The 24,280-nt window shown below is 46.3% G+C and overlaps 1 protein-coding gene across 1 annotated transcript in view; it reads left to right on the top strand.

Annotated features, from left to right (window-relative positions):
* CLDN1 (claudin 1) overlaps positions 1 to 13,135 on the top strand; it is a 28,516-nt gene extending 15,381 nt beyond the window's left edge. The window contains exons 2-4 of the mRNA XM_083739961.1: positions 7,689 to 7,853; positions 7,991 to 8,075; positions 11,514 to 13,135. Of these exons, the coding sequence (XP_083596087.1) occupies positions 7,689 to 7,853; positions 7,991 to 8,075; positions 11,514 to 11,676 (413 nt within the window). The 3' untranslated portion in view covers positions 11,677 to 13,135. The remainder of the gene's footprint in view (positions 1 to 7,688; positions 7,854 to 7,990; positions 8,076 to 11,513) is intronic.
* The last annotated feature ends 11,145 nt before the right edge of the window (positions 13,136 to 24,280 follow it).

Here is a 24,280-nt window from a genome sequence, read left to right as displayed (position 1 = left end):
GTGCCTGAATGGAAAGTATCCAGAAACTGGCATTGCTGCCTCTGGCTCATTGGCATCCCCAATCCTCTGGACTGCCAGCCATCACTTCCTCCTGTGGCAGTGAGTTCCACCATTTAAAATTATTTACAGCATAGACTACCCCACCCAGAACACAATGGAACATCTAGTCCAGGCATAGGCAAACTCGGCCCTCCAGATGTTTGGGGACTACAACTCCCATCATCCCTGACCACTGGTCCTGTCAGCAAGGGATGATGGGAGTTGTAGTCCCCAAAACATCTGGAAGGCCGAGTTTGCCTACGCCTGGTCTAGTCCATGGGTGGGCAACCTTTGCCAACCTGATGCCCGCATCCAGACATGGGTAACCTTCCAGTGATTGGCAGGGCCAGAGTAAAATACAAAACCTCTTTCAATCTGCTTTTCTTCTTACAGGGGGAAAGATACGCATGTCTGAATTGGGGGGGGGGGTTAGTGGAAGAAAGTGCTGGCAGGCAAAAGCATTAAGCGCTTCCTGCTCCCTCCACAACCACTGGGCTCTCAATTAAACTGCCCCCCCAAAAAATAAACACCCCCTGTGTTTCAGGTGTGTGGTTCTTTCAGACTGGAGTTAGTTATGCACACCTGCACGTATCATCTGGCTCCGTCCTCGGAAAGCCCCATGGATGTTGCCATCCAAAAACATTTCTAGCCGGGGATTCCCACATGAGCTGGCTGCTCTGTGATTCATCCTGACTCCTTGCCTCTCTTCCTGGCAGTATCAGTTGCATCTCCATATCCCTGGCTGGTTTCATCCGTCCTGCGCTGCCCTTGGGCAATACCAGCCCTTCTCCTGAAGTCTTGGGCTTTGCGGTTAGAGATTTGGCAGTCCGCAGGTGCAGAAGCACCTGTGGCTGCCTGGCTACCTCAAGGAGACCTCAGAAAGACCACCTGGAGCACTTCTAGGAGGTTCTCACCTTGGCTTTCCCAGAGAACAAGAAGAACAACTTTTTGCTCTTCAGTTCGTTAGTTTCATATTAAAATGCCAACCAAACTGATTTTCCCCCCCCTCCACTTTCCCTGGTGTTTTTGACCTGCCTTCCCATCTATGACTATGATCCTGGCTCATGTTGACTTGACTGGAGAGCTATGGCTCCTTCCAAATCCTCTCACATCCATTGAAGAATCTTCCTGTGAGTTCTCATCGCCCACACGCACAGGCTTCTTTTGAACCTCCAATGCAATCCTCTTAAGATCATGGTTGTTTATGGCTGCAGAGGAGGGCAATGAAATATGATCGAGGGCTTGTAAAATCAAGCCATATGAGGAATGGTTGAGGGAATTGAGCGTATATGGCCTGGAGAAGACTGAGATGTGATATGATTGTTGTTGTTTAGTTGTTTAGTCGTGTCCGACTCTTTGTCACCCCCCTGGACCAGAGCACGCCAGGCACTCCTGTCTTCCACTGCCTCCTGCAGTTTGGTCAAACTCATGCTGGTCGCTTCGAGAACACTGTCCAACCATCTTGCCCTCTGTCGTCCCCTTCTCCTTGTGCCCTCCATCTTTCCCAACATCAGGGTCTTTTCTATGGAGTCTTCTCTTCTCATGAGGTGGCCAAAGTCTTGGAGCCTCAGCTTCAGGATCTGTCCTTCCAGGGAGCACTCAGGGCTGATTTCCTTCAGAATGGAGAGGTTTGATCTTCTTGCAGTCCATGGGACTCTCAAGAGTCTCCCCCAGCACCAGAATTCAAAAGCATAAATTCTCCAGTGATCAGCCTTCTTTATGGTCCAGCTCTCACTTCCATGTGATATGATAGCCATCTTCAAATATCTGAAGGGCTGACACATGGGAGATGGAGAAAGTTCCTTTTCTGCTACTCTGGGAGGGAGGACCCGATCCAAGGGATTCAAGTGACAAGAAAGGAGAATACAACTAGACATTTGGAAGAACTTTCTGGCAGTGAGAGTTGTTTGAAGCTGGTGGACTCTCCTTCCTTGGAGGTTTCTAAACAGAGGTTGGATGGCCATCTGTCAGGGATTTTTTAGCTGTGATCCCTGCATTCCAGGGGGGTTGGTCTAGATGACCCCTTGAAGTACTTCCCAAATCTACTGTTCTATTATTCTCTAGGAGAACTTTAGATCTGCCTTTAATCCCTCAGCTGTGTCTTCTGCCAAAGCACAACTATTATGTGGGTGGTATTTTTGCACATCTTCCTGGGAAGTCAGAATTCCGGAGATCTCTGCTACTGACCGGCAGCGTCATGTGTGGCCTTAAGGTAGCCTGGGCCTCCTTTGCGGTCATCTGGAGGGTTGGCGGTCCTTGTTTACCCAGGTGTTATAGGAAGCCGTCTATTTGGTCCTTGATTTGCTCACCCAAATGACTTAGGTATGTGTGTGATAAGTGTTAGGTTTGGCCTCAAGTCATTTCTAAAAGATGGTTTGCCTACAATTAGCAGGTTTTGCCCCATAACTCATTTCCTGGGTTCTTGTTTTTATAATGCTTACCTACTCTAAAAGTGGTTGTTCTGGTTTTCTTAGGCATTTTGGTTGTGTGTTTTGCTTCTTTGTTTTCCTAAGGAGTATAAAGCTTAGCTTCAAAGATAGGAAAACTGTTTTAGTTGAGATTCCTGCATTGCAGGGGGCGGTTAGACTAGATGACCCCAAAGGAAATGTTCCAACTCTGCGATTTTCAAGGCCACTCCCATCACAGCTCTAAAAACACAACAACAAGATTTGCACATTCTCACTCTCGTTCCTCAGGTCTGTGGAACATCTGGGATTCAAAAAATGCCATTAGATTGATATCAGTGATGTTTCTTGTGGCATCGGTAGGGGAAAGGCACAATTCTGCCATAAGGAGGTGATGGGTGGTGATAACTTTAAAATCAGCCCCCTTCACCCTCCCTTCTCCTCCTGCTGCATTGCAAATTGCTTGGGTTAAAATCACCAAAAGAAGACTCGCAGACATAAGTGGAGGACAGGTTACATCCATTAAGCCATAACAAGTTGGAGGAACTGCATGCAAGCAATTAACCAAATTAACAGAATTTAATTAACCAAATTAAGAGAATTGCAGGCAGGAAGGCCTTTGCTAACTCCAGCAGGGAAACATCCCTCGAGCTATCTTGGCACAGAATCAGAGAATTGTAGAGTTGGAAGGGACCCAATGGGTCATCTAGTCTAACCCGCATAGTGAAACCATGGAACTCCCTCCCACTGGAGGCAGTCATGGCCCCCAAGTCAGATGGCTTTGAAAGAGGATTGGACACATCCATGGAGGAGGAAAGATCCTGCTCGCTGGTTTCCCACAGGCAACTCTTCGGCCACTGTGAGAAGAGGATGGGTCCATGGCCTGATCCAGTGGGCTTTTATTACGTTCTTATGTAGGAATCACAGCTAAGGCAGCCACCAGGTGTGACTCCCCGGTTGGGGACGGGGAAGGAATAACTCCCTCTTTGCTCGGCGAACCTCAAAGATGAGCCTGGCAAGGACAACTGCAAAGTCCAGCAGGCATAAGCACGGCCCAATCATGCCTCGGTTTACCTGCTGTTTTCCTTCCCGCTTCCTTCCCTGCCCATATTTATGGCCAGCAGTAAGCCGCCATGCCACACAATTGCCTAAACGCCAGTCGACTTTGTCCCTAGAGTGTGGGATGGGCAAAAAAAACAGGGACCTTCAGGTCAAGAAGGAATTTCCCCTGCAAAAATTCCTACTTCAGTAGTCTAATGAAGGGTGGGAAGGTGCTATAAAGCAGAAAGTAAGAGGCAGGAGAGGAGTCAATTTACAAATTGAGCTTTACCCCCCCCCCCCCCATTCTCCTTTTCGCCTCACATGGGCATCTACCTAACCCCTTCCGTCCAGGGGGTCAGAAGTGTTACGAAAAAAAAGATTTCCGACAAGAAGCACCCTCCTCTGCTTCAGCTGTGGCTCTTGCACTGAAAGGGTTTGGAATAGGTGAGCTTTGGGGGGGGGGGTCCCTTCCAACTCTACAACTCTACGCTTCTTTCCAGGGTCAGAGTGAGGTCAAATACACTCCCCCAGCTTAATATCCTATGCACTTAAAAAAAAAATGTAGAGGGGGGCCTATTGGTTGCTTTTATTTTTTATTATATATGTTTTATTATGTATTCTGTGAAACACCCTGAGACCCCCAAGTATAGGGCGGTATATAAATAATGATAATGATACCAGGGACGACATTGCTGGGGTCATAAGCCCCCCTGCTGGCCAAAGGATGAGGATGATGGATTTCATTTGCACCCCATCCTTCCTGTAAGGAGGTCTCAGAGCAGCGTACAGAGTGCATGCGGAAACAGACTCCCGCTGGGTTCAGTCTGAGCTGCTGAAATCCTCCAGATCATTGCGCCTTTTCATCTTTGGAAGTGAGCAGCTTAGAGCCAACACCCTAAACAAAAACAAAAAAAACACACCACAAACTCAGAGCAAATAAAAAACTTTTTACAAGATGAACTGGATCTTGTGAACCAAACAAGTCCAAACCCCTTTATAGGCAAAGCTGAAGAAGAGGCCAGAGGCGGAATTTTGTTCTCGCAAAGGGTGGTGTCTGGCTTCAAGGAATCTGGATGCAAGTTTGGCATTCCCTGCTTTTTAAAAATAATTGTGTGGGACATCGCTCTCCCTACACCGCCACCCCCCATAACGTTTGCTCAGAAATTGTCCCCACTGAGTTGAGAGGGACTGAGTACCTTGGCAGGATCACAGCTGTCGTTCAGGAGTTCACGGGGGCACACACCCAAAGGTGGCTTCTGTCCCTCTCCAAAAATAACCTCTTGGTTTGCCTGAGTGATTGGGTTGACCAGGTCAAGAGGACCAGTCCCTCAAGCAGCTAGGCCAGTACTTTTCTTAAACTGCAGGAGGGGCTAACAAGCCCCTCTGGTGCCCTCCGTGACACACATGAACTTTCGTAATGAAGAATGGAAGAAGGAGGAAAAGAACTTTTGACTTTCTCCAGTTCACTACTGCTGTATTCTGGCAGGAATTTATTTCTCTTAACATTCTAGAATAGTAAAGTTGGAAGGGACTCCCAGAGGCCATCCATACCCTCCAGGTGTCTCTCTATTTTCCTGGGATAGTCCTGGAATTACGAAAGCCATCCTGGTTTCTGTTTTGATCTCAGAAGGTCCCTATTTCCCCTGCCTGTGCAGAGTTTGGGCTGAGGGAGTACGTAGACCCCTTGTAAGCAGAGGCCTGAATCTGAGAGAGAGAGAATGGCTTGCTGTTGATATAGTCTGTATTGTTTGCAGGGCTTTCATAGGCAAATGGTGACTCAGTTTCTCCTACTAATGGGATGGAGGTTGATCCACCTCCATCAGTGATGAGCTCATTGACTTGGAAATTGGTCCTGGCTCCAGCAGCTTCAAAGAGGGTGGCAGCCGGTGGCTACATTCCTAGATTCACATACCTAGGTGTGAACCCCATTGAATTTAGTGGGGCTTACCTGTACGTCATGTGGATAGGATGCGCTGTTAAAGGATTAAGCCACTTGCTAAACGAATTCAGAGGCTATTTAAAAATAAATGAAGGATTAACATTGGAAATGTTTTATTTTTGAACCAACCAAAGAATGCAGTACAATGTGAGATCATTACTCCTCGAACTTCAGAGCATGGGAAGTCAAAGATATAAAATTTGGCATAAAATTTGGTCTTTTGGATTGTATTATAATTCAGAATGTACTTAATGTGGTTTTTATTGGATCGTTAATATGGAAAACTTAATAAATATTATTTAATTTTTTTAAAAAAGGATCTTGCTGTTAAGGTGACAAGCCATCGTCATCACTGGTGTAGTGCCCAAGGGTTAGAATGGCTTAATACATTGCCATGAACACATCACTCACTTATATAAGGCCTGTTTTAATAGCTATCCCTTCTGCAAGCATGTCTGAGGACAAGTATCTGTGAAGATGCAGCTCCCACTCTGTGTAATTATTACATGTTTGGGACCTTGGATGCATTTGAAACAAGCACACAAGTATCAGGAATCTGCCTTCAGAATGCTGAATCAACTTGTGGAGCAAATGGGATGATAAAGGCATCTCGGAGAGAGGCAATGATATCTCCCCTTTGCTCAAAGATGCTCTCGGCGTCTTGAGCAACACCTGTCGCCCTTGCAGTGTTCCAACATTGGGCAATTGCTCACATCCTGCAGTATTATCCCTCCTGCCTTAACTAATCTCACAGGAACTGCCTGCCTGAATCTGGTTTCTTATCTGTGCCAGCCTAAAATTGCATCAGGAGGAAAATCCAGGGGATATTTTACTATAATCAGAAAAGTCTCACCATGGCGTGGCGGCGCGATAGGCGGTGATAAATTTACTCCGGGGGTGGACAGATGGCAGGTCAGGGACTTTGGCTGTGATTCCTGTACTGCAGGTGGTTGGGCTAAATGGTCCGTTGGGTCCCTGCCAACTGTGCTGTTCTATGATTCTACGTCTAGTTCAGGGGTCTGCAACCCGCAGCTCCGGAGCCGCATGTGGCTCTTTTACATCTTTGCTGCGGCTCCGGGGCAGATACTAGCGAGGGGAGGAGGCGCCCCGACACTCCCCACTGTGGTGGGCGCTATACTGGCTGTGACGTCGCATTGGGGCAGTGCATGCGTTAGTCACGCACCATCCTGACATCACCTTCCCGCCCGCTGTCAGATCGCGGCTCCGGAGATATATTTGTTTTAAATGTCTAAATGGTTTTGTGGCTCCCAGTTTTTTTCCCTTCAGAAACGGGTCCAAGTGGCTCTTTTTGTCTTAAAGGTTGCAGACCCCTGGTCTAGTTGGTTTCCAGCAAGTCTCCTGGTGCTGAGATTCTTGCAAAACAGGATGATGGGCTTTGGTGTGCCTGCAGACGGGACCTTAAAAGCATAGAATCCTAGAATTGTAGTGCTGGAAGGGACCAAGTGGGTCATCCCAGGGGGGTCTAACCCCCCTTGCAATTCAGGAATCTTTTGCCCAGTATGGGTCTCAGAGCCACAACTCTGAGTCCAGATGCAGGGCTCTTGCCACATTCCTACGCTATTCTGCAGCATGGCTGCCAGGTGGCCTGAATGGATCAGTGGTCTGACTCATAAGAAGATCCTGTTCCGGATCAGGCCAATGGTGCATCGAGGCCAGCATCCTGCTTTCACAGTCGCCACCCAGGCCACAAGCAGGATTTTATTATTTATTCAATCTCTATATTGCCTTTCCTCCAAGAATAACAGGGCGGGTTACAATATAAAAACACAACAGTGCATACCACGGCAACACACGAAAACCATAACCCACCACACACCCAGCTTCAAAGCCTGCAGATTCATTAATTAGCCAAAGGCCTAATGGGAGAAGAGGAATGTTTTTGCCTGGCACCTAAAGATATGTAATGAAGTCGCCAGGCAAGTCTCCCTGGGGAGAGCATCCCACAAATGGGTGCCACTGCAGAAAAGGCCCCGTTTTGGTGTTGCCACCTTCTGAACCTCCTACACAGGAGGCACATGAAGAAGGGCCTCAGAGGATGGTGTCAGGGTCCACGTTGGTAGTCATATGAGGAGAGGTGGTCCTTGAGGAGCCCTCTGTCCTCCTGAGGCTTCTGGCAACGGGTGTTCAGGAGCGTTGCTGCCTCCAAGTGTTGGAGGCAGAGCAATCACCATCATGGCTGGTGGCCACCCATAGCTCTGTCCTGCAGGACTTGGCATTAAGTGGTTCCCTGTCTTCTTTTGCAGGTATTCTCCAGGCAACTCGGGCTTTGATGGTGGCCTCTATCCTCTTGGGGCTCATCGCCTTCTCCATCTCCTTAATCGGAATGAAGTGTATGAAATGCATGGAGGACGACCAGGTCCAGAAGATAAGGATGGCCATTATCGGAGGCATCTTCTTCCTGGTTGCAGGTCAGTAGCATCTCTCTCTCTCCCCGGACAGTTGTTTTCTCGAGGGCAAGGGGGAACTGGATGGGAAGCCACCAGAGGGGAAGACCTCAAGATGGTTGACTCACTGCCTGTCTTTTTTCTCTCATCTCCATTCACAGGACTTGCCGCCCTGGTGGGGACTTCTTGGTATGGAAACGATGTTGCACGCCAATTCTTCGACATTTACACGCCTGTCAACACCAGGTAAATGCTGCCCTCATGCAACCGGGCTGGGTTAAAGGTGTGGCGATGTCTCTCGTTTGCTTCCAGGACCCAGGTGGCAAAAAGGTGTTGCCCTGGACAACCCATCTAAGCTTGCCAGGATTTGCTGAGCTCCTGTAAAGAGGAGGCAATGCTTCTGAGTTCCAGATGCTGGGAACCACAGGAGGGGATCATAAGAACATAAGAACAGCTGGCTGGATCAGGCCAATGGCCCCTGTAGTCCAGCAAACTGTTCCCAATGGGGCCAAACAGAAGCCTGTGGGAAACCAGCAAGCAGGATTCACGCACAAGAGCAGCTCTTCCCTATTGCGGAGTCCAGCAAACTGGGATACAGAAGCATTTCTGCCTCTGATTGTGGAGGCAGAGCCAAGCCATTGGGGCTATCAGCCACCCAAAGCGCTCTCCTCCATGAATTTTTCTAGTTCTCCTTTAAAGCTATTTTGGTTGGTGAACATCACTGCCTCCTGGGGGAGGGAGTTCCATAGTTTAACTATGGAACATAATACTGGTCTTGAAAGATCTGCACTGGTTCCCAGTCCCTTTCCGAGCACAATTCAAAGTGTTGGTGCTGACCTTGAAAGCCCTAAACTGCCTCGGTCCTGTATACCTGAAGGAGCGTCTCCATCCCCATTATCCAGCTCGGACACGGAGGTCCAGCGCCGAGGGCCTTCTGGCGGTTTCCTCATTGCGAGAAGCAAAGCTATGGGGAACCAGGCAGAGGGCCTTCTCGGTGGTGGCGCCCGCCCTGTGGAACGCCCTCCCATCAGATGTCAAAGAGATAAACAACTACAGTGGTACCTCGGGTGACAGACGCTTCAGGTTACATACGCTTCAGGTTACAGACTCCGCTAACCCAGAAATATTACCTTGGGTTAAGAACTTTGCTTCAGGATGAGAACAGAAATCGTGCTCTGGCAGCGCGGCAGCAGCAGGAGGCCCCATTAGCTAAACTGATGCTTCAGGTTAAGAACAGTTTCAGGTTAAGTATGGACCTCTGGAACAAATTAAGTACTTAACCCAAGGTACCACTGTACCTAACATTTAGAAGACATCTGAAGGCAGCCCTGTTCAGGGAAGTTTTTAATGTGTGACATTTTAATGTATTTTTAATCTTTGTAGGAAGCCGCCCAGAGTGGCTGGGGAAACCCAGGCAGATGGGCGGTTACAAATAATAAATGATGATGATGATGATGATGATGATGATGATGATGCTCTTTGTAACAACAACAACAACAACAAAATTTATTAATTGTACCCCACCCATCTGACTGGGTTTCCCCAGCTGCTCTGGGAGGCTTATAAAAAAATATAAAAACACCATAAAATGTCAAACATTAAAAGCTTCTGATACAGGGCTGTCTTCAGATGGCTTCTAAAAGTTGTGTAGTTCTTTATTTCCTTGACATCTGGTGGGAGGGCATTCCAAATGGCGGGTGCCACTACCAAGAAGGCCCTCTGCCTGGTTCCCTGTAACTTCACTTCTTTCAGTAAGGAAACTGCCAGAAGGCCCTCGGCGCTGGACCTCAGTGTCTGGGCTGAACAATGGGGATGGAGACGCTCCTTCAGGTATACTGGACCGAGGCCATTTAGAGAAAAAGAAGTGAAGAAGTCCTTTTTATCTGTCCTGAAACTTCCCTTTTTTATATAAGATTTTTATTAAAATTTTTGCATTACAAAATAGAAAAAGAAAAAAGAAAAAAAAATCAAAATAAAAGTTGTTAAAAACAATCAGTCTTCTCATCATATTATTTTTCATTTACTTATTTCTCGGACCTCCTCGGACCTCCCTTTTTTGTATTCCAATTCAATATATTAGTTCAGCAGTTTCTTTCCCTCTTTATTCTACCCAAATCTTTAATCTTAAATTATTACAACCTTGAATTTTTACTTATAAAAAAACATTTTTTCATAAACTTCCAACCTTCATCTTCACTGGTTTCCAGGAGTCCTTGTGTTATGAGAGGAAAAGGGACAGAGGGAGGGACAACCTCCTCTTCCTTTTCTACATCCTACCTGCGAAAGAGAGTTTTGTGGCTTCGCAACCTGCATCTTGCATGTTAAGATCAATTCACCCTAAACTAAGTGATCCCTTGTGACCCAGTCCGCATTCCACACCGAAGGGAATGTCTCTTGCCACAAATGCTGGAGCGAGTTTTCATACCTTCCCTCATCCATGGCTGATCATTTATGATCACGGTATTAACGCAGATGAATCAGACCAATGCCTTGTAACTGAATCACAACAACACCTGCCCCTGTACACCTGCAAGTCTCATCCTGCTTTCAGGACGCTTGTGAAAGCCCCGAGTGACTATCATACAAAGCAATACATATCCGGCTGTCCCAGACGGATGCAAGGAGACCAGGGCACCTCGCACACAAACATATGTGGAGTTATGAATAGGAATGTTGTTTATTTGTATAGCTGAAGCTGTTCCAAAAATCCAAAATACACAAAACAAAATAAAACACATTGCACAGTTAAAATAATTATTTTTTGTTTTTATTTTTATTAAGTTGAGGTAAAATTGTTATTTTTTTTTAAAAAAAATTGTTATTAAGTTTTACACTTTTATATTCATCACAATAACATTATCTCAAAAAGAAAAATAAATGCAATTCTCCAATCCCCCCTCTCCCCCCCAGGACTTCCTCTTCTGGCTTATTACACAATAAGGTCTCCTGCTTGTTTTATTATATCTTAACATTGCATTCTTTAAGTTAAATATTTTTATATTCTTATTTTTATACCTCAACAATTTTCTAAATGCCTCTTATACTTCGTTATTTTCTAATTCCTACACCTTTTTATCTTTATTTTGTTGGTTGTAAGTGTTTACTCAAACCCTTATGTGAGTCCACTTACAATGTTTCTGTAAATACAACATAAATGGTTTCCAGTCTTTTTAAAAGTCTCTATTGCCCTTATCTCTAAGTTTTCCAGTTAACTTGGCCATTTCCGCATGCTCCATCAGTTTTTCTTGCCATTCTTCTTTGGTTGGTATCTTGCTGTCTTTCCATCTTTGGGCTAGTAATATCCTAGCTGCTGTTGTAGCATACATTTAAAATAATTATTTAAACCAGGCATTCTGTGAGATAAGAGCTCACTCCCCTAAAGAATTAAACTTACCATACCCTCTAACTTTTCTCCTTAAAATTGTCCCCCTTGAAACAGGCCGCTTTTCCAGAAGTGTAAAGGGAGACCTCTGCCCCTATAAGAAGTTAATCAGATACCCATTTGATCTCTCAACTGAGAGATTTAAACCTTTGACCAAGGCTTCTCTTAAGCCCTTGTAGGTTGGGGAAACCATTAAGAAGTGGGGTGAATCTCCATGCACTGGAAAGGGAAATGCAATTAATGGTTAGCTATTGTTGGTGGTGATTAATTGGTGGTTTTCTTTTCTCCTTCTCTTCTCCCAGATTTGAATTTGGACCTGCTCTCTTCATCGGCTGGGCAGCTGCGGCCCTGACTATCCTTGGAGGGGGCTTCCTGTGCTGCTCCTGCCCTCGCCGCGAAACCACCTACCCGCCGAGCCGGCCGTACCCCAAGTGTGCCCCCTCTTCCGCGAAGGATTACGTATAACCCAGAATGGAGACGGAGAAAATTGCCTTGGCGTTTAAGAAACCAAAGGGACGCTGACTTCTCGTTGTCCTTCGGAAAGCAGGGCATGTGCCTTTGCCCCCTCGCCCTGCTCTCCCTTGCGTAAAACAAATGCATATATTTATATTGATGCCATTCATGTGTAGCCATTCGTCCCCATCCTTCCGACAGATGAGGAGGCCCCAAACATGTACATAGCTGCTGTGAAATGGCACCAAATGTATCTATCTTTCCTTGAGGGTATGAGACAGGCAGCCCCACCACCTCCCCCCAAATATTGTTTGTGTATTCCCTCTTTATTCCCTTCCTATGTTAGGGCACTCAAGCATGGGCCTGCCGCCTCATTCTGCTTTTCCTTTGTATATATTTCGACGCTGAAGCGGCAGAAGGGGCACAGGTCTAGCGCAGGAGGCCAGAGGTTTCAAAACCTTGAATGAGGGTCTGCTTGAAGAATCCGTTTGAATGCATGGATGTGTTGGGTTTCTGTTCCACTCCCCAAGCCCCCCAACCCTTTGCCAAGGACTAGTTGGGTCCCAGAGCGGCCCCGGTCCTCCTGCTTTTCCTGCATGCACAAGGCAGAAGGCCTCTGGTCAGAGAAGATGACCATGTTTGAATTCCCTCAAGGGCTAATAAGACCCCATTCCACAGCTAATGGTGGACCTAAGGAGTTGGCCTCTGAGATTTTGCTGCCTGAGGGCAAAGGCAAGAAGGGGGCGTGGATGCCTCAGGGCCAGGTTTGAGTTACAGCATCATAGAATTGTAGAGTTGGGAGGGACCCTCAAAGGTCATGTAGCCAAACCCTTCAATGCAGGAATCACAGCTATAGAATTGGCCAGCCTGAAAAATCTCCAATGAAGGAGAGTCCACCACCTTCCATTGTTGAATGGCTCCTAGACTCAGAAAGTCTTTCCTTGTGTAGACGGAATCTCCGTTCTTGTAACTAGAATCCATTGGCTCAGGTCCCCCCCCACTCCAGAGCAGCTGGAAAACAAGCTTGCTCCATCTTATAAACATAATAATCTTCCACATGAAAAGTCCTTCAGACACTCCCCTGTCTCTCATAAAACTCCCTGGGTGACTATGATAAAGACTGAAGATCTGCGTGGGCCTACTTGGAAGTAGACCCCCTTGAAACCAGTGGGATTTACTTCCCTTCTCTCTCTATCAAAGCCTGCCTCCTAACCCTCCCCTGTTTGTGATTGTGGTTCAGTCCAAATACAGCCTGTCTGTATTAATTGGCTAAACTTCAGTGCCTGAGTGATGGCAGGGTGGGTTGGGTTGGGTTGGGGGCTTATCTATGATGATGTTGTATAAAGTGTTGACTGTTTTCAATAAATGTAACCTTTTCCTTTTTTTAAAGAAACCATGTCTCTGTTTTGCTACTTATTTTTTATATATATACACTTGTACCTGAAGAGGGAATAAAGAAAAAGAAATCAAACTTTGTTGGGAAATCACTCTTTGGGTGGCTTCCTCTAGAGTTGCAAAGTAGACTGACTAGGAAATTGGCCCATGAGATGTCCTTACAGTAGATTAGGATGGGAAAAAGGAAGCCTTCTTCACCAGACACAGTACATGGCCAATGGTCATCTACAGAGAACTGCATTGAGCACTGCTGCCGTAGCCTACAATGGCTTATGATCAGATTTGGTTGGACCAGTCCCAGTCCACCAGTCCTAGTCAGCACTTGTTCTAAAACAGGGTGCAATTTGCAACAAAATGTGCACCCAGGTGGAAGGAGCTGACCCAACGTTTGAACCTTGGGGGAATGATAGGCTAAGCCCAAGGTGAGGCCTGGAGGAAGCAGATCAGGAAAGGCAGCAGAGGGTCAGAGCAGGGAGCAGAGCTTGTACCACTCAAAGACCACTGGTCTGGAGAAAAGAGGGGAGTCCAAGACAGGTCCTTCAGAACCCTGGACAGATCTCAGCGAAGAGACACAAGGGCTACTGCAGCCCAGCCAGCATAGCCCACTAATGAGAGTTACCATCCAAAACATCTGGAGGACATCAGATTGCAGTATATACTGTGCCAGCTGCCAACTGAGGACTTTCATAGTTCTTCAGCCTGACTTTCCCACCTTCCAGGAGAGGAGAAATCATTAAAGGGGAAACCCTCTGGTCTGGAGCCTGTCTATCCATGGTCATGTTTTCTGCAGTGATGAGCAGACTTAGCAAGGAAGACAGGGGATGAGGAAGAGACACTGGTTCCTTTAAGAACCTAAGAAGATCCTGCTGGATCAGGCCCATGGCCCATCAAGTGCAGCATCCTGTTCTCACAGCAGCCAACTAGATGCCTTAATTAAAATTAAACAAATGGCAGTCCTCAGGTTAAATTGAAAGTGGCTAATACTCGCCAGGACCAACTGATATTATAAGGACCTGTGAGTGAGCTGGGAAACCTCCTTCGTGCTTGTTCTTATACAAAGAGAAAATGAGTCAGATTGAACCCTGGCCCAAGGCCTGGTGGAACAGCTCCGTCTTGCAGGCCCTGTGAAAAGATGTCAAATCTCAAAGACCCTGGTCTCTTGTGCAAGAGCATTCCACCAGGCCGGGGCCATGACCGAAAAGGCCCTGGCTCTGGTCAAGGCCAGTCTGACCTCCCTGGGGCCCGGGATCTTCAGGGTGTTGTTATTAGCAGACCATAGGGTCCTCCATGGGACATACCAGGAGAGGTGGTCCCGTAAGTATGAGGGTCCCTGTGGAGGCAACACATGGCCATCCTGGCTTGTAGCCCCTCCATGAATTTGTCCAATCCTCTTTTAAAGCTATCTGAGTTTATAGCTTAGCTCAGGGCTGCAGTCACCAGAGATATGAGATTTCTCTTTGCTGCAAGCAATTCCTCCCCGACCTCAACCCCATTTCAAGTTGCAGGGGGTGGAGTAAGGGTTGTGTGGCCTCCCTGCTCCTTCTGTTCCTCACCCTCTGTGGCCGGATTTCTGCCATCATTTCCTGAGTCCCCTCCTGCTGCCACTCTGGCAACCAAGCCAACCACCCCAGTAGCCAGTTCTGCAATCTGCCCACCACAGCAGACACTTCTGCAATCTGATTTCCAGACAGGGAGAAGTCTAGAAAGCTGCAGAAATGGACTAGAAAGTGAGCAGAGTGTTCCCGTTCCCCAGACAGCTCCCTTGCTGCAGACAAGAAGGCCAGAACAATTGGCCAGAAATATCTGCAGATAATTAGCCAGAAATATCTTCCTTATTGAGAAAGTCTCTTGACCTTCTGCTGCCACTTTGCAGCACTCATGGAAATTTACGAAACGAGTGTCTGATCAGAATGAGATGTTCTAGTCCAGGCGAGACCTGTAGTTTTCCTTTGGTTTGGTCAGCCATGGCTGGAATTGGAACTCTTAGTAATTAGGGCTCTGGAGGTCAGCAGTGGGGGCTCTGGCTTAAGTGTGGACCTTGGCAGATGCCCAGCTATGCTGGCCTCTGAAGCTACCCCAATCCCTCTGTCTCAGGGGTCAGCAAACTTACCGTGCCTCGGGCCAGTGTCTCCAGCGCCTACTTCCGGGTTGGAGGACCACCGGAAATAGTTTGTGTGCATGTGCATGGGCCTCCTCCGACCTGGATGTGCACCGGAAATAACACTTGTGCATGCTCAAATAACACTTGCACGTGATCACAAGCTATTTCCGGTGCTCCTCCAACCCGGAAGTGGGCAGCTGTGCAGTGCTGGTAAGAGCAGGCGGCGGCAGTGGGCGGCGGGGGTCACTGCAAGCTGGATAAATGAGTCCCTTGGGGCTTATCCGGCCCATGGGCCTTAGTTTGGGGACCCCTGCTCTATCTCATCACTTCAAGTTGTTTTCCTGACTCCAAACTGAGCCAGGGGTGTGTGTTGGAAGCAACAGAGCAGGCATTCCCAAACTCGGCCCTCCAGATGTTTTGGGACTACAGGTCCCATCTGGAGGGCCGAGTTTGGGGATGCCTGCACATGAGCATGAAAGAGAAAAGTGGGGAGAGCTCAGTTCCCTCTTGTCACATAAGCTTTTTGATGTAGAACCCCCATTTTAGACCTGAATCGGGAATGCAGAGATATTTTATATAGCTCCAACTCCCTCAATCTTGGGAGATATGACTGGGGTCAGCCAGGGACAGGGCCTTTTCTGTGGTGGCACCTGTCCTACGGAATCCCTTTCCAAGTATGGTCCACCTGATCCCATCACTTCTGTGCTCCTGGCATTTGGTGAAGACCTTGCCTTTGAGAAGGCTCTTGGCGAACTTCTCTGTTATTTTTTTCTGCTGCTGGACTCTATTAAGTGTCTGCTATTAATCTGAAAACATTGGGAGCAGGGGGAGGTGTGTTTTATTCTGTTTTCCTCACTGTCTTTCTACATGTCCTTGATGAAAGGGGTGAGAGCAGAAAGATTAAAATTAATTAATATGGTTTGGCCTTACATGGGCTCACCTCCAAAACCCTCTAAGTGTCCCCATTTTCCAAGGACATCCCTGATTTAGAGAAGCCGTCCTGGTTTCTGATTTGATCCTGGTATGTCCCGTTTTTCCTTAAGTTGTCCCTATTTTCATTGGGAAAATGTTGGAGGTGATGGAGTTATCCAACACTCTGAAGGCAATCCTGTATAAGTGTGCTGGGCCTGAGGGTAACCCAAGCAACGCGGTCCAGGTCCGGTCCCAAATACAAGGGTTCCGTGAGGAGTCAGTCCGACAGGGCCAAGGCAGGAAACCAGGCAAGGACAGGATCTCAGGCAGGATCTGACATACAGCAATGGTGCTCCCGCAACCTGGGGTGGGGTCCAGCAGCCTTTTATCTCTGTCGGGGTAACGGCCAGTCCTGATCCCTCGGCGACTCACCTCCCTGTTTCGCCCAAAGGCGAGCGCTCCTCCTGCGAGTACTCAGGTCTCTCCTTCTCTCAGACCTCAGTCTCTGCAGCTCGGGAGACGTCGGTGGGTTACTAGACCCAGAGGTCGCCTCAGCCTCCCCTGACCCAACCGGTAGTGGAGCATCTGTAAGTGATGGTCCAGCTGGAGGCAATGAGGTCATCCCCGCATCTGGAGCCAGGGCAGGCTCAGGCCCCTGACTCGGCCCAGCTGGTGTTTGCTACAGGGGAACCTGTGCAGACTGGGACTATGAGAGGCACAAATACAAGATGGGTGACACCTGGCTTGAGAGCAGTACATGTGAAAAGGATCTAGGAGTCTTGGTTGACCACAAACTTGACATGAGCCAACAGTGTGGCGCGGCAGCTAAAAAAGCCAATGCAATTCTGGGCTGCATCAATAGGAGTATAGCATCTAGATCAAGGGAAGTAATAGTGCCACTGTATTCTGCTCTGGTCAGACCTCACCTGGAGTACTGTGTCCACTTCTGGGCACCACAGTTCAAGGACACTGACAAACTGGAACGGGTCCAGAGGAGGGCAACCAAAATGGTCAAAGGCCTGGAAACGATGCCTTATGAGGAACGGCTAAGGGAGCTGGGCATGTTTAGCCTGGGGAAGAGGAGGTTAAGGGGTGATATGATAGCCATGTTCAAATATATAAAAGGATGTCACATAGAGGAGGGAGAAAGGTTGTTTTCTGCTGCTCCAGAGAAGCGGACACAGAGCAATGGATCCAAACTACAAGAAAGAAGATTCCACCTAAACATTAGGAAGAACTTCCTGACAGTAAGAGCTGTTTGACAGTGGAATTTGCTGCCAAGGAGTGTGGTGGAGTCTCCTTCTTTGGAGGTCTTTAAGCAGAGGCTTGACAACCATATGTCAGGAGTGCTCTGATGGTGTTTCCTGCTTGGCAGGGGGTTGGACTCGATGGCTCTTGTGGTCTCTTCCAACTCTAGGATTCTATGATTCTATGACTCTTCAGGATCAGGCCCCAGACTTGGTTCAGATGATGCCTGAGGCAAAGGATTTGGCGCAGACTGAGACTCCTCTGGTTTCGAGTCTGAGCCCAAGTCCCAGGCCATCACAATAGGGAAGTTTTCTAATTTTTTAAACATTTTGGAATGTTGGAATCTGCCCAGAGTGGCTGGGGCAACCCAGAAAGATGTGTAGGATACAAACAGTAAAATTATCATTATGGAATGGGATGTCCCTATTTTCATCAGAGGAATGTTGCAGGGTATGACCTCCTTGGCCTACCCAACCTCACGGTGGGAGAACCATTGTGGTGTAGTGGTCAGAGTGTTAGTCTAGGACCTGGGAGACAAGGGTTCGAATCCCATTCTTGGCCATGACACTCACTGGGTGACCTTGGGCCAGTCACAGCCTCTCAGCCTAACCTACCTAACAAGGTTGTTTCATAGAAGAATGGAGGACGTTTGTGGAACATGTTTTTAAAATACAACAGTCAAATGAAATCACACTCAGAATTCGAGATAAAATCAGGAGAAGAAATATGATAAAATAGGTGTAATAGAGAAACGTTTTATAATAGACAAAGGCATAATGCAGTAGAAAGCTCAGGAACCAAGAAGACCAACACTTCAATAAAGAAAAGAATGGGGGGAAATGATAATTTATTTTGGAGACCACTGTAAGCAGGTGAAAACATTGGCATGATTGCAATAGCACTTGTAAGGCAGCAAATATTATGGACAAAATGGAGTGGCATAAAATATGGATTATGAAATAATATGTAGTTGAAAAGGATGACAATAGGACCCATGGAGCGGACGGTGGAAAGTCTAGAGATTTGGAAAAATCTCTAAATATGGATATGTAATTGGCATTGTTATAATTTTGTATTTGTAAAATCAAATATATATATATATATATATATATATATATATATATATATGCAGGTTTTGGTGTCCTCGGGTGTCTTCCCGTGTAAAAGTTGGGGTGTCTAGGCGACGTTTCGACGAGGTCTCACTCGTCATCTTCAGGCTGGTGCTTTCGGCTTCTTGTTACTGGAACAGAGCGGGATCTCAATGTTTGAGTTCCTATAAATACTGTAGAGGGGGTGTGGTGTCTAGCCTCCAATGTTCTGGGCAGAGAGGAAGTTCCCAGGCTAGTGTGCCTTTTCTTCTTTTGTTCCTTAATTACTTGAGAGATACCTTGAGTGATTTCTTGAGTGATATCCTGAGTACCACTTAGGTGGGTCATTAGGTGTGGATTAGTTGCTAAAGTCTTTGTGTCTTGACCTCTTGAACTTTGTGAAGAGTTTTCCTGAGAAGATGGCTGTATTGCACTTAGTTGTGCTTTGGCTTGGCTTCGTGTATAGGGGCGAGCTGTGGTTTTGTGGCTTGTGTCAGCCAGATCTGTGTAGGGATTGCAGGGGGGTGCAGCATCCGGAGGTGCCACCATGGATTGGCTACTGGATGGTGTCAGTAATTCATCTGTGGAGAGGGTCTGGGTTTGGGTCTGGTGTGGTTGATTGGTGTTGGCGTTCTGTGTGCCTCTGGATCTGGTGTCAGTTTTTGTGGGGAGGGCTAATTTCCAGATGTCTGGCAAGCGGGATGTGTCGTCACGCTTGTTCATGTTGTGAGGGTGTTTCTCTATCTCGATGGCTTCCATGATTATTCTCTTGTGGTGATGTTCCGTGTTAAAGAGCAATTTGGAATCTGCAAAATTAATTTCGTGTCCTGTTTCTTTCATGTGTTGGAAAAGAGAGGAAGTTTTTTCTTCTTTTTTGACGGCATTCTTGTGTTCTGCGATACGTGCATTTATTCGTCTGTTTGTTTGTCCAATGTACGTGGCTGGGCAGACTTTGCAGGGTATTTCATAGATCCCTTGGTTTTCCAACTGGATTTTATCCTTGGGGTTTCTGAGGATATTGGCTATTTTTTGGTTGGTGCAAAAGGCTGTTTTGATATTGTGTTTATGGAGGATTTTGCTAATTTTATCTGTAGTGCCCTTGATATAAGGAAGGAGGGCCATGCCATTGTTTTCTTCTGTGTCTTGGTTTTTGGGGGGTGTTTCCTTTTGGATTAGCTTCGTAATCCTGTTTTGCTGGTATCCATTGGCAATTAACACATTTGAGAGATTCTGTAACTCAGTTGTCAAGTGGTCTTTGTCAGCCAGGCGTTTGGTTCTGGAGATGAGAGTCTTGGCTACGGAGTTTATTTGTGCAGGGTGGTGGTGTGATTGTGCATGTAAGTAGCGGTTGGTGTGTGTTTTTTTCTGGTAGATAGTGTGTCCTAGGGAGCCATCAGGTTTTTTGTAGATTAGGACGTCAAGGAAGGGAAGTTGGTTGTTGGCTTCTATTTCCATAGTGAATTGTATTTTGGGGTGTAAGTTGTTGAGATGTGTGAGGAAGCTATCCAGTTTTTCCTGGATCACCACAAGAGAATAATCATGGAAGCCATCGAGATAGAGAAACACCCTCACAACATGAACAAGCGTGACGACACATCCCGCTTGCCAGACATCTGGAAATTAGCCCTCCCCACAAAAACTGACACCAGATCCAGAGGCACACAGAACGCCAACACCAATCAACCACACCAGACCCAAACCCAGACCCTCTCCACAGATGAATTACTGACACCATCCAGTAGCCAATCCATGGTGGCACCTCCGGATGCTGCACCCCCCTGCAATCCCTACACAGATCTGGCTGACACAAGCCACAAAACCACAGCTCGCCCCTATACACGAAGCCAAGCCAAAGCACAACTAAGTGCAATACAGCCATCTTCTCAGGAAAACTCTTCACAAAGTTCAAGAGGTCAAGACACAAAGACTTTAGCAACTAATCCACACCTAATGACCCACCTAAGTGGTACTCAGGATATCACTCAAGAAATCACTCAAGGTATCTCTCAAGTAATTAAGGAACAAAAGAAGAAAAGGCACACTAGCCTGGGAACTTCCTCTCTGCCCAGAACATTGGAGGCTAGACACCACACCCCCTCTACAGTATTTATAGGAACTCAAACATTGAGATCCCGCTCTGTTCCAGTAACAAGAAGCCGAAAGCACCAGCCTGAAGATGACGAGTGAGACCTCGTCGAAACGTCGCCTAGACACCCCAACTTTTACACGGGAAGACACCCGAGGACACCAAAACCTGCATTCCTGTACCCGTGAAAATCTACGAAAGCAAATATATATATATATATATATATATATGGCATAATGCAGTAGAAAAGGTTTGAGTAAAAGCACTGTGGAAGTGGGGGTGGGAAGTCAATTTATGAAACAGCAAAACTATTTGAAATGAAGAATATTGTAAAAAAAAAAAAGTCAGAAAATTTTAATTTTAAAAAGTATTACAAGAAAAAAAATCCTGCTTGTGGGTTTTGCATGGACAACAGGTTGGCCACTGTGAGAACAGGATGGTGGACTTTGAACAGGTTTGGAATTGCCCAAGAAAGATGTTGAATTATTTTTGTATGCCACAACGGCCACCCGAATATTATTTGCTAAAAATTGGAAAACACAAGAAGTACCAACAGTGGAAGATTGGCAGATGAAGATGATGGAATTCAGACATAGCTGAACTGACTGGAAGAATCTGCGACCAGAAAGAAAAGGAGTTTCAAGAGGACTGGAGGAAATTCAAGGACTATTTGAATAAATATTGTAATATAAAAAAATTAGAAGTTTCTTGAAAGAAACAAATAGGCCTAGGATTAAATTAAGTTATAATTAAATAAATGGGATTGAGAATGTTAAGAAAGTGAATAAGATGGACCATAATTGGAAATTGTTTTAGTTTAACAATGATATTGGAAAGCTGTTACTTTCAACTACAAGGAAACTCAGAAGGGAGGGATTTGAGGAACTCAACCAAGATGTTTAAAAGGTTGGATTTGTGAAGAATTAAGTTTGTTGTTATTGTTTATCTGTTTATTGTTCCTTTTTTCTGTTTTTGTGTATCATTTTGCTTTGTGGTTTGTGTTATCATTGTGGAAAATCTAATAAAATAAATTATTAAAAAATAAAATAAAATAGATGGGCCCCCTTTGACCTGAGCCAGAGGGCCCTTCTTAGGTTCTCCACCTTCCTTGTGTGTTTCCTTTTTTATTTTGGAAAATGCAGGAGCCTTCCCCCCAGCCAGGCTCTCTCGCTGCTCCCCCTCTCTCCGCAGGAGCCTGCCGTTGGACAGAAGTCTGCGTTTCAAGCTCGCAAAAATCTATCATTTGCCCGATAATAAATGTTGGAAATGTAAAGAAACTGAAGGTACATTCTTTCACCTTTGTTGGACGTGCCCAAGGATTAAGGCTTTCTGGGAAATGATCTACAATGAAATGAAAGAGGTATTAAAATAGACCTTCCTGAAGAAACCAGAGGCCTTCCTTCTGGGCATTGTCGGCCAATTGGTGTCAAAGAAGGACAGAACTTTTTTTATGTACGCTACAACAGCAGCAAGAATACTTATCGCAAAGTATTGGAAGACACAAGACCTACCCACTTTGGAAGAATGGCAGACGAAGGTGATGGACTATATGGGATTGGCAGAAATGACTGGCAGAATCCGAGACCAGGGAGAAGAGTCAGTGGAAGAAGATTGGAAGAAATTTAAAGACTACTTACAGAAATATTGTAAAATTAATGAATGTTAGAATGATGTTGGATAGAAATTAAGTGGTTTCCAGCTGTAATGCTTTAAGAGATATGAAAAAAAAGGTTATAAACAGGTAAAAATCTAAGGGTAAGGATTTGCTGAACCAACAATTCGAAGTGGAATACAAAAAAGGGAGGTATGAGGAGGTCCGGGAAATAAGTTAAAGGAAAAGTAGTAAATGGAAAATCTCTGTGTTTTTAATTATTTTTATTTTGCATTTTTGTTATTTTCTTTTTTTTCATTTTTATTGTGATATTTTCAAAAAAAAAAATCTTAATAAATATTCTATAAAAGAAAAAGAAGTCTGCGTTTCATCTTCCCTGCACCGCCAAGACCGCGTCCGACTTCCCTTTTGCAGAAGAGCTGGCCGATCCCACTTCTGCAATTTGCACACACACGCGCGCGCGCGCGCGCACACACACACACACACACACACACACACAGAGGCAAGCCTCAACGCAGCTCGAGGGAATTGGGGAATGTAGCCCAGCACAAAGGTCCCAAGGAGCGGCCCGCCTCGTTGGGGTGAAGAGCAAGTCAGAGCAGACACCTGCGGTGCGTGGGGTTTGTTGATGCAGCAACCGCAGAAGCATCTCTTGCGCCCACCCAGCCCTTCTTGGCAAGCGGTTCCTCATCTGAACAAGACCAGAGACCCACCCGTTTCGGGGGCTCCAGAAAGCCGCCCTCCTCTTCTACTGCTTGGCAGTGATGGCAGCTGCCTCTGAGCAGGGTCATCCCCTTGCCCAGATGTGTGCCAAGGGGTAGTGCGACTCATGCAACACGCTGGCAATTCATATACACAGAACCATAATTATACATACTATATCAACCTTCTGAGAAAAATGCAAAACATTAAACAAAGCCACAGAGACTTGCAAACTACCCAGCCTAAAATGAACTTATAATGTCTGGTTTCAACAGGTTTTTCAAATGTTTAACTCAGACTTTTAGATAAGCTCATGAAGATACTAACAAAAGGTAAGTTCGGTGTTATTCACAGTGCCAAGAGTCCCTAGTGGAGTTGTAGATACAGTCATACCTCGGGTTGAAGTAGCTTTGCGATGAATATTTTCGGGTTGCGCTCTGCGGCGACCTGGAAGTAACGGAGTGCGTTACTTCCGGGTTTTGCCGCATGTGCAGATGCTCAAAATGACGTCATGCGCATGTGCGGAAGCGGCGACTTGCGAACCACACATGCGCAGACGTATGGACATGGGTTGCGTTCACTTCAGAATGCGAACGGGGCTCCGGAAGGGATCCCGTTCGCATCCAGAGGTACCACTGTAGATAGTTGTAGACGACAGGGTGCCGGCGTTTTGCACCTGTTTTGCCCTGGCAGTCGAAGTAATCAAGAGTCCGCTGTTCGCCCCCAATGGGGCCCTTTTACTGGGGCTTTCAGGTAGCACACTCCCAAGATAATTTTCCGGGCTTCTTCAGTGGTCTAATCTCAAAGTCTTGATACGGTATATTGATATTCAAACTTAGAGAGAATACTTTTTCTTGGCTTAAGCTTAAGAGACTGATTTGTGCCAAGGCTGCTCATTCTCCCAAACTCAGGCCCCTTTCAGGAGCGAAGAGGAGACCTTTGATCCTCTTTGCATTTAAAGGCAAATTGACCCAGTTCACACTGAAATATACTCGGAGCATTTTGGATCCTATTCAACTCAGTACATAACAACACGATCCAAGATGTTGCTTCCACTATGTCCCAAATAAATAAATAACTAAATAACTGTGTCCAGTTCTGGACACCACAATTTAAACAGGACACTGATGATCCAGGAGGTGTGCAGAGGAGGGCAACCAAAATGGGGAAAGGTCTGGAAAACCAAGCTATATGAGGAGTGTTTGAAGATGCCAACTTTGCTGCCACATACACCCGGACAACACCATTACTGGCCCCAACAACATCACACATACCATCTCGGGACTATTTAATTGCTCATCGTCTAACATTGTGTATGCCATCAAATGCCAACAGTGTCCTTCAGCTCTCTATATTGGACAAACAGGCCAGACCTTACGCCAAAGAATGAACGGACATAAATCGGACATCAGGAATCACAAGACAGAGAAACCAGTAGGAGAACACTTCAATCTCCCAGGACATTCTATACA

This window comes from Podarcis gaigeae (genome assembly GCF_964106915.1).
Source record: "Podarcis gaigeae genome assembly, chromosome: 5".
NCBI lineage: Eukaryota > Metazoa > Chordata > Lepidosauria > Squamata > Lacertidae > Podarcis > Podarcis gaigeae.
This window is presented reverse-complemented; position numbering and strand designations above follow the sequence as displayed.